Here is a 13,067-nt window from a genome sequence, read left to right as displayed (position 1 = left end):
ATACAAAGTGAGTAAAATAAAAAACAGTGGTCTCAAGAGAGTTTACATCTGTCATGAGCTGACTTAAGACTATTGTAGATTCGTTTTGTTGGGTGAGCCAAGAGATTTATCAAGAGAAAGGAAAACAATCCCACATAAGGGAAGGTCTGCAGATGTGAACATCTGTGCAATAAAAAAAGACATTAAAAATTTCCCAGATGTGAAATACTCTCTGCTTGAATCGAAGAGACATTACCCCGCCAGATAATGACCTAATAAAATTCTCTTGACTCTTTCTGGAATGCTGAGACCTTGGAGACAAGCTTCTGAGGTCTCCCTAGGAACTTAAGAAGGCCTCTTTCTCTCAGAAATTGATGCACCTGGCTTGAGCCACCCTTTGGCTACTAAACCCACATACTGCCAGCAAGAGCCTTCTCCCCGATTTCCTGTGAGGAGTTGACAGAGCTGGAGAAGAGGGAAACATCTGCCTAAGGCGTGCTCCTTCCTTAAGAGACCGGCATGGTGGTCATTAAGTGGGATTTTGCAGACTTTCCACTCGGCCTGGCTGCCTTCCAGCCCAGTTTTATCTGCTCGTTTATAACTTCAAAGGCTTCAAAGGTGAAAATCCCCAGCTCTGCCCCCATCCTTGTTTAGGGAAGTTCCATTACTACTGGTAGCCTGCATTTAGATGAATATTTTACAGACGGGCCCCATATTGTATTTTCTTTTCCAACCAGCTTTCCTACTGAAAATCTTAAATACCTGAGAGCCTGATCCAGGGTGATAGACAGCAAACTGGGGTGAATGGTCTAGTAAAGTCTGAGAGGAAGGCCTTGCAGAGGAAGTTCGGGAAGGACATTCCCTTACACAGTGCTGGTTAAGTGTGAAATGACTTTTTTCTTGAAGCACAAGGCCCCTCACGTGTTCCAGAGGTAACATACGTGCTGTATTGTACACGCGGCCTTCACAGCCGTACTTAGCATCTGAATAACTTTCTGGCACTTCAGCTCCCAAGGCAGTTTAAAGCCATTAATTAAGGATTCAATTACCTATTTCAATTTAAATAATAGAAAGAATACATCTAATTACAACTGGCTTTCTTCTGTCTCAGGAGGATTTGCCACCTACTGTCGGCACAGCCCTCCTTCCTCTGGTCTCCCAAACTCGTGATGTAGAGGAGTGTTTCTCTCTTGCTCCATTTTCCTTCTAGAGGCTGCTGACTTAAAATTGATGCTACCCTTGCCAAAAGCTGGGTAAGCGGGCCTTTCCCACGTGGGAGCGAGCTTTACTTCCTATTTCCAGGGCTGAGTTCGTTCTCGTCACAGGTTTTCTGGGGAATTTCTCAAGAAGGACTTCCACCTGATACTCAAACAGTTCAGGAAGGAACGTTCTGATTTTTGCCAGTAATTAGCACACAGACCTGGGAACCCTGGGGTGGCTTCTCCTTCAGAGTTCCTCCACTCTGGCACTGTAGGAGGTCACTGGTATTCAGGTTAGCTCACTAGCCTGCTGATGGCAAACACTGGTCCAAAGGCGGTCTGGGCAAGATAGTGTCTGGGAATTACATGATACAATGGTTATCAAAGATTGGCAAACAGCAGCAGTGCCTTACAGGGGTCTCTGTCTGGAGAGATGCTTGGTGACGCTGCTAAGGACCTTCAAACTAAAATGTTTGGTCCAAAGATTCTCAGGCTCTGAACTATGCAATATCATCTCTATCTTAAATACCTTGAATGAGTTGTCTTGGGTTGGCATTCTCAGGAGTCTTAAAATAAAACTCCCAAGGTTCTTTGGGTATTTAAGATTGTCTAACTTCCTTGGAACATACCTGAGGTTGGCTCCCAAGTCTGTCCCATGGCAAATCTGAGCTTCCAGATCAGTCATGATAAGGTCACAAGACAAATCCTGATGTGGACACCAGCCTGGGAGACCTCAGATGGCAGGAGAACTTGTCTCAAGGGGTTTAGGACAGCACCGAGGGTAGGCGTGGAAAGGGTCAGCACTAACAGCCGATGTTAGCTAGCAGCGAAGGGGAGGAAAAAGATGCCCTGATCCTGCTCCACTCGGCTCATAGCTCAGTCTACTCTCCCCAGACAGACCGCTGATGAACTGCTTGCAGTGTCTCGGGGAAAGCACACACTAGTCCACACAGAAAGTAAAAGTACCTTCTGGGCATTTCTTGAAACAAATGAGAATCAAAGCTGATGGGTATCTGGGAAGACATGGCTTAGCAATCAGGGATTCGCTCTGCAGAAGGAGGAGGTTTCCAACCCCCCAAGTATGACAGATATCCTACATATTTAGCTCTGATTTTGGGATCATCAGGAGGAAAATACTCTTCAGTCCATTATGGGGTATCATCTCACACAAATGAAGTGTCAATTTCAGATTCATGTTTCCTACTTCGCAACATGGTTAATTGGGTATGTTCAGAACAGCCAGATAACAGGGTTGCAGCATGCTTTATTGGGTATGTTCTGAGCAGCCCAATACCAATGTTCTTGGGCGACAATAACACACTCTGCTACTTCCTGGCCTGAGTACCACCTACCTGGTCCACATAATGCTTGGCTATTTTATTCCTGCCAGGTCTGCCTAGCTGAGAAGTGTCATGTGTGGTGAGAAGGCTGGGTTTGCAGTTTGGTGAGCTGAGAAAAGAACATTGCTCTAAAGGGCAACTGTATGTCTTACTTAAATCTTTTCTACTTCCTGCCGTTCACTGAGTATTTTCAGGGGACCAGAGGACTTTGGTGATGGAGTTAAGACGTCCCCTGAGGGGTGGTGTGGGTAGCAATAAGTTCTTCATGTGTTGAGGATACTGAGCAACTTCTTGAGAGCCTCATCCTGTCTGGATATTTTTTGGCATATTTTCAGTTAAAATTATAGACCATCTCGCCCATGAACTCACTCTCAGATGAGAGCAAGGAGAAAGATGCAGCGGATGAATGCCTGCCCATCCCTCATCGCTCCATTGTAATGCGGACTTGGGATGACTGTGCAGGACCATGGCTTGTTATTGACCATGACCTGAAACCTACTACTGCCTAATCTGATAGCTGACCTCCACTAGGGGAGGACTCAATGCTGCCTGGCTGAGTGAAGAGCATGTTTCCCTTCTAGCGCTGAGGAGCCAGGGATGCTCACATCAGACACCGTATTAAGAGATTTCCAATCCTCTGCCTCTGTATCCAGGGAGATCTGGTGTGTCTGTGCCTTGATCTCTTAAACCAAGACCTCTTAATTCAGCACAGGGAAGAAACAAAACACAGAAGCTGCAACCTCAAAGCCAGGCAACCTACAGAAACCCCAGGGAACACATGGAACCAAGTGTTAGAAGCTGAAAGGCCCTGGCTTTTGCCAGCACTTCAATCTGGTGCTGTGGTTAGAGGCAACTAGGTAGAATGAGGGCAGGGAAACTTTTATACTCTGGTGTGTGGTTTCTGGAAAGCCCAGGGTGGAATGTTTGCTGAGGGTGACCTATTTGGAACCATACCAGCAACTTTTGAAATACTGTGTTCTGGATTTCAGTCAGATGCACATTCAAGTCCAAGGCTGGGAGAGGGCCCAACAAAGGCTTTCTTTCTGCCATGAAATGAACTATCAGGAGTAGAGCCCGCTTCTTACAACCCCTGAAAGCAAAGATGTTTATTACATTCTTGATACTTCTCTAGCTGCTTCCTCCCTGCTCTTGTAGTGGTAGGGTAGGGGATACGGCACTTGGGTGCATAGAACTTAAGAAGGTCCTCCTGACCCCATATTTAGTTAGAAGGGTGAGAAAAAGCAGTATTTTGTTCAAAAGCGTCTCTCCTTGTCTCTCTTTGGAGAGAACATCTGGACAGGACAGCCAAAGTTCAAAAAGAGTCTTTTTATTTTCGTGTTGTTCTAGAAATCATCAATGCATAGAGCAGAGGAAGACAGGACTCCTGCATTCAGTGGTTACCCCATGCTCTCCACCAGCCAGGATTCCTGGGAAAGGCTGGGGCTTGCGGTCACCTAGCCCAGTCTGTATTCTTCAGGAGCCTTTTGCCAGGCAGGTTAGAAACTGTCCTCAAGTGAACACTTCTAAAAAGACTCGTTTCTTGTTCCATTTCCCAACATATATTTCTTCACATGTTAAAAACATCTAGGATAATATAATAAAGTCTTTTGTTTGAGATCTTCTTCCTAGAACACTGGGACCAATGATCATCTCCTAAGGAGTGGCCAACATATATACAATATTACACTTTGCTCAAGCCTTCGGGCAGTGGCTGCTGTTTATGCTGCCCAACAAACTGGGGTGGTGAACAGAGGTGAATGGGTGGTCCCAAAACTCCTATAAGAAAGCATAATCTCACCAGTGGGGACAATGATACTCCCCTCTCCTTCTATGTTTTTCTTGCTCTCTCGCTCCCTTTCTCCCTCCTTCCCTCCTTCTCTTCCTTCGGTTGCCCTCCCTTGGTCAAGGTCAGAAAACTGGAGGAAAATCAAAGTGTTATCCAGGGTCAACAAGAAAGCAGACAGGATCCTCATGTATGCACTGTGAGGGTCTCCAAAAGCACTCATTGGCTCAGCGTCATCCTGTCCCTCCCCTGCTCTTGCTCGGATGGAACCCAGGGTCCCATGCATGCCACCCCCATCTCCCAGCTCTATCCTAGCCCTTGTGTTTCAAGTTGACCTAACAACTGTACATACTAAGGAGGAACCAGGAGCTTCATGTATGCTGTGCAATGCTCAAGTCATGGTAAGCATTGGTTCCTCCTTGATGGAGGAGGGTCATCTGTCTATGTGTTACTTTCATTGGTTAATAAAGAGACTGCCTTGGCCTTTTTGATAGGCCAGCCTTAGGAAGGTGGAGTAGACAGAACAGAATGCTGGGAAGAAGGGAAGTGAGTCAGACGCTATAGCTCTCCTCTCCAAGATGGATGCAGGTTAAGATCCTTCCCGGTAAGCCACCACCTTGTGGTGCTACACAGATTATTAGAAATGGGTTAATCAAGATGTGAGAGTTAGTCAATAAGAGGCTAAAACTAATGGGCCAAACAGTGTTTCAAAGAATACAGTTTCCGTGTAATTATTTCAAGTAAAGCTAGCTGGGCAGACGATGGGAAGCAGCCCGCCATTCCTTCTACACCCCCTCAAACACGGATCACTTCTTTTTGGTGACAAACACTGAGGTCCTTTCTTCTAGAGTTTTAAATGAGTGAAATAGTATGGTTATCCCTAGTCACCCTCCTGTGGTAGAAAAGGGCATTAGAATTTATGTCTAATTATGTTTGAATTATGGCCAAACGAAGTCTCCTGAATGCAGGTGACAATGGTGTGGCTTGGACATGTGGGGTCACTGGCAGTGGGACCAGGATCTAACTTCAATACGTGAACTGACTTTGTGAAGCCCATTCTCTATGGAGAGATACCTTGCATAGCATAGGGGCGGGGTTGTTGTTTTTGGTAGGGTGGTGTGGGTTGGGGGGAGGGCCTTGGTCCTGCCTCAATGAGGTGATGGGACAGACTTAGTTGACTCCCCAGGGGAGGCTTTACCCTCTCTGAGGAGCTCATGGAGGATGGGGTGGGGGGAAGGGGAGAGCGGGAGGAGAGGAGGGAGGGGGAACTGGGATTGGTATGTAAATAAGAATAATAAAAAAAAGAATTTATGTCTCTAGTCTAACTGACGCCAGCCTACACATTTCACTTGAGGTCTTTTGCATTCGTGCCAAGGTCTCCATTTACACGTGGGGACTCTTGCTCCAACCAAACCTTTCTAGCATCAGCCTACCCAAGAAGGTCTAGAGAGAGATGATGTTCTTGGCTTCAACATTTCTGCTTTGGATGCTGCGTGTTTATAGCAGCAACAGTTAAGAAAAAAAAGTCACACATAATTTCCACACATTCTTTCAAGCAAACAAACACTGTCTCAGCTTGAAGTGAAAATAAAGCCTTGCTACTTAAAAGATAAAAGATGAAAACACAGCTCAGGTATTCGGAAGGAAGCCTATTTTCTTGAAGCCTTCTCAGATGTGAAGCGCTATTTGGAAGTTTTTTGTTTTTTGTTTTTTGTTTTTTTTTTTTTTTTGGAAGAGAAACATAAATTCACGGGGTACAGGATGGCAGCTCACAGTCAGCCACAGGTGACCCTTTGACCTGATCATGGGTACTGTTGGCACAGGGCCACATAGGAGTAGCATCCCCGAGTGCTCAGTCTGAATGCCATGCCTTTCCCTCTGTGCCTTTGGCCATTTAGGATAGTCTTCAATAAATCACTATAGTATCAGTTTAACATTAGCCTTTTTCTTGTTGGTGCTGGGGACTGAGCATGCCACCAAGCTACATCCCAGACCCACCCTGCATTTAAATAGACAGTTAAGCATCTCTGTGCATGACCACCACCATCCATCTCTAGAACTGTACCTTAGAAAATGGAAACTGCACACCCACTCAGCAACTCCCCACTAGCCCCCCCCCCCAGCTTTGGGCAGATACCCTTTACTTTATCCTTATGGATTTAGTTATACTAGGAACCTCATATGCATGGAATCCCACAACATTTGCCCTTCGATGATGGGTTTGCTTTACTTAGCATAGTGCTTTCTTTCAAAGCTCTTCTATGCTTCAGCATGCATCAACATCTTCCTCTTTTTGCAGGCTGAGTAATAATCCACTGTAGGAATACTGCACACTTTTTTTTTTTAATCCTTTCACCCACAGACGAACAATTGGGCTGCTTCTACCTTTTGGCAATGGCACTTAATGCTTCTCTTTGCACAGACGCACAAATACCTCTTCAAGCACTTGCTGTCACTTCTTTTGGGTATGTACTAAGAAGTGGGGTGACTGGATCATATAGTAGTCCAGTTTGGGGCTGAGCAAATCAGCGTACACACTTTAAGCCTATTCTAAATGGCCATTTACATTCAATGATAAAGCTGACAGGAAGGAGCACTATTTGTCTCCAGGAAATGATACGATAATGAACTAATGAAGTCCGGGACTCCTGGAGCCAGGATCTCTCCAGCCCTCTCCAACTGCATGACCCTAGGCTGTGGGTTCCCTGGATTAGCATTTTTGAACATGGCTTAAGAGTTTGCATTTTGACAAGCTGCTTCATTCAAGGAATTGTTGCTCTGGGGTTGGCACAACGTTGGCTTTTCTACCAGGTGTCAACGTCTTCTGTCAGGCAGCCCACAAGCTACCACTTATTTCTATGTGATGGTTCCCAAGGCTGTCTCATGAAGCTTGTCCACACCTTTCCAATCAGTCAGATCAGACACGGACAGGCCTTGGCTTCATGTAGACTTAGGGGCCCACATAGGAGAACGAATTGCCCTCCCCCGCTCACTTACCATCCTAGTCACATGGATCACTGGATAGACTGGTCCTCTGAAGGGCCAAGTCAGCCATGGAGGCCACTCTCCAGGCACAAAATCCTGAACAAGGAACTGAAAATCACTCTGGCAGCTTTCCTGTACTTAGCCATCTTTTAAATGAAACACGCGTGTTTATTGAAATACCATGTAGCCAAGGATCATTTAGGGTGGAAGGAAAAAATCCTGGTTAGCCTCAGCATTAGAGTGTGGTGCCATGACTTTGGCTTGTTCCACTGGAACCTGGGACTAATTTGGCTGGGGTAACAGCCTCAAGTGGGTCCCGAGTCAAAGAGTAGTAACCCAAGCAGCAGAAGTTAGAACTGTTCTCATGTGTTCCCTGTGCCTCCCACAGGCCCTCCTCCTCAACTCTGCAGCTCAGCAGCCTACTCTCTTTTCCTCTGGTTTCTTTCCCTTCTCCTCTTCTCTCCTCCTCCCCCAATTCCCATTAATGTCGTCTCCTATTTTTCTTTAGAAAATATTAGATTTTCCAATGCTATCTGTTCTGTGTTGAGTTTGAGGACCACAGCATCTCAAGAAGCAGGCCTTCTGTGCTCTGCCCAGAATAGGACCTGGGTTTGAAATTTCTGGCATTAGACCTGCGTTTCCGTTTTGCATAGGTAACAAGTCAAAATGAACGTTCAGGTCTGGTTTAGAGTTCGTGTCTCTGCCGCTAGAGGTTGGGCAATTGGCTGTCTGGGTGGTTTCTGATTTCTGCTGGCTAGTTGATCCGTTGTAGATTCCTGGCTCATGGTCAAACAGGCCCTTTATTGTGCACAAGGGCCATAGTGAATGACCTTGAGCCAGACCTATTAAACTGGGCTCACAGCGGGACTGTATGGGAGAGATAAACATGCAGGCAGCAAGGGGCAGATCCGGGTGTCACAGTTCAGGCCTGCTTGGTAGAGCAAGTAGGCTGGGCCTGTTCTTTATTAACTGTAAACTATTTCTCACTGCACAAAATTATCCCACCAGTTGGAAAACAAATAAACAGAACTCATACAGTTGAGGGTGTATGCACAAACTGGCACAAACTGATGTGTGTGTGTGTTCTTGAACGGGAGAGAACACTGATGAACACACACACACACACATACACATACATACACACACATACACATACACACATGCACACGCACACACACACACACACACGCACACATATACACACACACACACACACACGGTCCTGGGGACAGGAAAATCCAAACGCAGACATGAACTAATTCTTAGGACCTCCTGTGCGTGTTTTGCACGATAAAAGACACCATAGAAAGGATAGGACAATGAAAGCTTACCATTGTTGTAAGAGCGAAAATTTCCTACAAATTTTATGTACTCATAAGTTGGAAATTCCTTTGGGTTCAAGCTGCCTCTGAGAAGGTGGCAATAAAACTCTAAATCGTTGTCAGCTGGGCCGTTAAAGGGAGGAGAGAGAAAGGGAGAGGAAAGGTTACACAGACGCCAGACTAAACAAGTTGTGCCTTCATGATCTACTCCACGCATGGCCTGCGTGGATTTCTTCTTATAACAGACTGTCGGATCTGGCTTCTAACCCTGGAAGCGACGGGCCTGTGTCTCCATAGCTCATCCGTATTCCGTATTCTATAGTTGGACCCAATTAGTCAATTTGCTCACAGATGTCTGTGGTTGGTTGTGTCGGCATCGATTAGTTCTGGTTGTTTTCACATGCCATACTAAAATAAAGCTGCTCGTATAGAGCCACTCTCTTTAATTTAATCTTTTCTTGCTTTGCTTTGAAGGGAAATCAGATGTACGACGGGACCAATTATGCATGGAAATGGACTGGGGCTTGAGCAAATGCGAGCATCTTCGCTACCGCCTGCAATTGCGTATGCTTCGTTAAGCGGCGCGTGGTAAGCAGGCACCGAGGCCCGCCTTCTATCTGGGTTGCCAAATATTTTGATATAAATCTCAAACTTCCATGAAATTGCACATGTATATAAATAACCAGATGACAGCCCCAGGAGGACAGACTATGGATTTCCGGCCTAATTATTCAATTAGCAGTTGATTATTTTACTACCATAGAGACTTTACCTTTTAGTATTCCCTAAAAGCAGCAGGCTGCTCTCTGACTTTTGCCCTATTTATTACCCTCACGTGAAAAGGCATCTCCTGTCATACATGCAAAACATGTTATCCTCATGAGGCCGTACTTGCAACTTTTCCACATAAAAGCTAAAATGTCTTACATTCTCCAAGTTCCAGTTTTAGCTTCCCCTTAAAATATACCTCAAGGGATCTTGGAGATGTTCTGAGTCACGAGTAAAATTATTCTTAAAATTAGTCCTCCCCTCTTAATTCATTCTGACCTCCTTTCACGAGCTAGAGCTAATTCTTGTCTTGAGATCCAATAACAGCACCAGGAAGGTGAACTTACATTTTAGGAATTCTGGGGAGGGGGAATCCGTCACAAGCATATGGGAGGAAAGCATTTTATAAACTTCAGAATGTTCTTGTTCTGGAAGGAAATTTAACAAGTTCTGATCCATGACATCCGACTGCAAGAGAAAATAAAGAGAAAAGGCATACACTCGACCTAATGAACGTCAGAGGGGGCAGAACCCCAGAGTTCTTGGAAGCTCAACATTGATGTAGAGATGAAAAATTGGGGGCCACACGTCTGTGAAGACTCTCCATGGACCACCCCTCCTCCGTACTGGGGGACTGCAAAGTGAAAGCTTTTATAGGGATTGGGACCACAGCTCGGCAAGAGAGTGCTTGATTAGAGAACATGAGGCCCTGGACTTAGCCAGCTGCAAATATATAGATTACAAGATAAAAGTTTTAGGGACATCTATATATGACTCTCTCCGTAGCTCAGGGGACATGGTAGAAGAGGGGATGGAAGGAACAAAAGAGCCAGCAGATGCGGGGACTGTCTTCTGGACATGCACGGCTGCTGGAGAGAACTCACAATGGCTGTGGGCATTTTCCCAAGACTTGTACAAGATACTGGCCCCCATTACCATTCCATCATAGACTGCAGAGAGTCAGGGGTGGGGGTGGGGTTCCTGAGCTATTGGCAATGAATGGTTTCTGGGGAAGGAGGAGTCCTTTAAGTAGCCACCGGTAACTCGCCTATGATCTTGTAAATAACACCCCACCCCACCATGTTCGTGTAGGCAGTGCTCCATGAACTCACTGGGTCATACCAAAACAAAACAAAGTCTTGAGAGTAGGAAGGGGACATATTGGTTGGAAGAGAGGGCCTGAGGGGAGTGGGAAGGAGATGAGAGAGGGGGATGATGAGAGGTAAGAATGATTACAACACATTATGTATGAAGTTGTCAAAGAATAAAAGCGGTAACGGCTTTTTTAGTTGCTCTCCAGTACCCTCAGGAGATTGTTGAAGGATCTCTTGTGGAATCCACGGTATAGCTTTTTCACAGAACCTGGGCTCCGGTCATCTCTAACAGCCTCACAGTGCCTGAGGCAACATGAATGCCCTGCACAAAGTTATATCATTTAGAGACTAACGGCATGGAAAAGGGGTCTGCGTATGGTCAGGGCGGGCAGTTTTGTCTCAAGTATTTCCCACCTGCAGCTGGTTTGGTCCATTGGCCGGGAGGATTCTGCACTCGCTCTCATGCCTGTGTGTGCACTTGCTCACACCGATATGTGCACACTCGCTCACATTCATATATGCTGCTGTCTGTGGCTTAGGGAACAACCAAGTGTCAAGTCTGACACATGTACAGAGAACTAAGTCCCTTCCTGCCTTGGAGAGCCCTGTTTGCCTGTACTCCTGCCTTCTGGCTGGAGTCGGCGAGGACCATAAGGAGCCCTGGAGAGAGGTCAATCACTCATTTAAACAACCATAAAGAGAACGCAGAGTTCCTTGGAACTTTAGCCCAGGTAAAGCTATTGCCTGTTTCTCACAGGTCCCTAATTCATGGAGTTGGATTTTGTTCCCCTGAGTGCCCAGACAGTGGGAATAGAAAATGAATACGGCACACGGCCCAGGTCCAACTCTGTCCTACAGAACTGCCAGTGGAGTGAACGGAAGTGGATAGCGTCCTGACCTGTGACAGAAGGCACCAGCCAACACAGACGCTGAATTCTCGGGAGGTGGCCAGTGTGACTGAGGTACAATGGTTTGACTAGAGGTGTGTGACGAGGAGCTCACAGTGAAGAGAGGAGACCCACATGGCTCACCCTCCTCCTCGTCCTGGGAGATACACCCCCAATTATTTAGCTTTAATACACCTGATGGAGTTTAGCTCAAATCTTCACCAACTTCAAGTCCACAAACCCAACCTTCCATCAGTCACTCAGACTCTCCAGGACCATAGAGTCATAGGTAATCCATGCCACCTTAATTCTTCCCTGTCCTCTCTGCATCTAGGGTTCTCATCTCTACAGATGGTACTACTAATTTGTCACCAGGTCACCTGGCACATCACCCGCGAAAGAGGCGTTCAGATATCCTTGTCTCCTTACACCTTCATTGCCACACCCAGATAGTTCTATCTTACAGTTTTTATTCCTGTGATAAAACACCATAACCAAAAGCAATTTGGGGGAAGGTCTGAGCCAGGGTTTTTCCTCTTTCTTTTTTTTCTTTCTTTTTCTTTTTTTTTTTTTTCAAGACAGAGTTTCTGTATGTAGCTTTGGCCGTTCTGGAACTCGCTCTGTAGACCAGGCTGGCCTCATACTCAGAGAGCCACCTGTCTCTGCCTCCGGAGTGCTGAGATTAAAGGCGTGCCCCACGTTTGCCTGGCTTAGCTAGGGTTTCTTTTGCTGCGATGGAACAGTAAGACTAAAGGCAAGCTAGGGAGGAAAGAGGAAAGAGTTTATATGATTTACACTTCCACATTGTAGTTTATCACTGAAGGAAGGCAGGACAAGAACTCAAACAGGGTAGGAACCTGGAGGCAGGGGCTGATGCAGAGGCCATAGAAGGGGGCTGTTTACTGGCTTGCTCACATGTCTTGCTCAGCCTGCTCTCTTATAGAACCCAGGTCCACCATGGAATAGGCCTGCCCCCATCAATGACTAATTAAGAAAATACTCTTCAGGCTGGCCCACAGCCTGATCTTACGGAGGCATTTTCTCAATGGAGGGTTCATCCTCTTGGATGACTATAGTTTGTGTCAAGTTGACATAGATCTGGCCAGCACAACTGATCTCTTCTCAACTTGACACATAAACACATCGCTGTTAAGTCACAACTTTTTTTTTTCTTGGTCATCCCCAAGATCACACATTAATAAAGACATCACAATATAAGACATTTTCCAAACTTAAAGTCCACCAGCCTTACAGATTCACTTTAAAAAGTAGTCTCTTTAAAAATATCGTCTCTTTTAAAATTCAAATTCTCTGTAAAACCACAAATTTCTCTCTCTCTCTCTCTCTCTCTCTCTCTCTCTCTCTCTCTTTCTCTCTCTCTCTCTTTCTCTCTCTCAGTTTAGTCTCTCAACTGTGGGCATCTGTTAAAAATCAAAAATTAAGTACTTTCTTTTTTCCAGAGGGAAGAAAGAACCAGGGCACAGTTACAATCTGAACAAAGCAAAGACAAACTCCCAATAGTCTAAATAAAGGAATTTCCAGCATCCGGGGCCCACTCACAATCTCCTGGGCTCCTCCAAAGGGCTTGGACCACTTCTCTGGCTCCACCCTCTTCAGCACACACAGCTTGTCTTCTAGGCTCCAGCGGCTCCACTACACTGCTGTTGCAGTTCTTGGTGGTCTTCCCACCGTACTGCCATTCCAAAACTG

General features: G+C 45.9%; 1 protein-coding gene across 3 annotated transcripts in view; it reads right to left on the bottom strand.

Annotated features, from left to right (window-relative positions):
• Positions 1-13,067, bottom strand: part of Npas2 (neuronal PAS domain protein 2) — a 186,450-nt gene that overhangs the window by 48,248 nt on the left and 125,135 nt on the right. For all 3 annotated transcript variants that reach the window (XM_087898097.1, XM_087898098.1, XM_087898099.1), the window contains 2 exons: positions 9,724-9,844; positions 8,618-8,731 (listed from right to left, as the gene is read on the bottom strand). In XM_087898097.1, coding sequence (XP_087754223.1) covers positions 8,618-8,731; positions 9,724-9,844 — 235 coding nt within the window. The remainder of the gene's footprint in view (positions 1-8,617; positions 8,732-9,723; positions 9,845-13,067) is intronic.

This window comes from Myodes glareolus, chromosome 18 (genome assembly GCF_982192425.1).
Source record: "Myodes glareolus chromosome 18, mMyoGla1.1, whole genome shotgun sequence".
Classification (NCBI taxonomy): Eukaryota; Metazoa; Chordata; class Mammalia; order Rodentia; family Cricetidae; genus Myodes; species Myodes glareolus.
The sequence above is the reverse complement of the archived record's forward strand: the minus strand, read 5'-3'. Positions and strand labels throughout refer to the sequence as shown.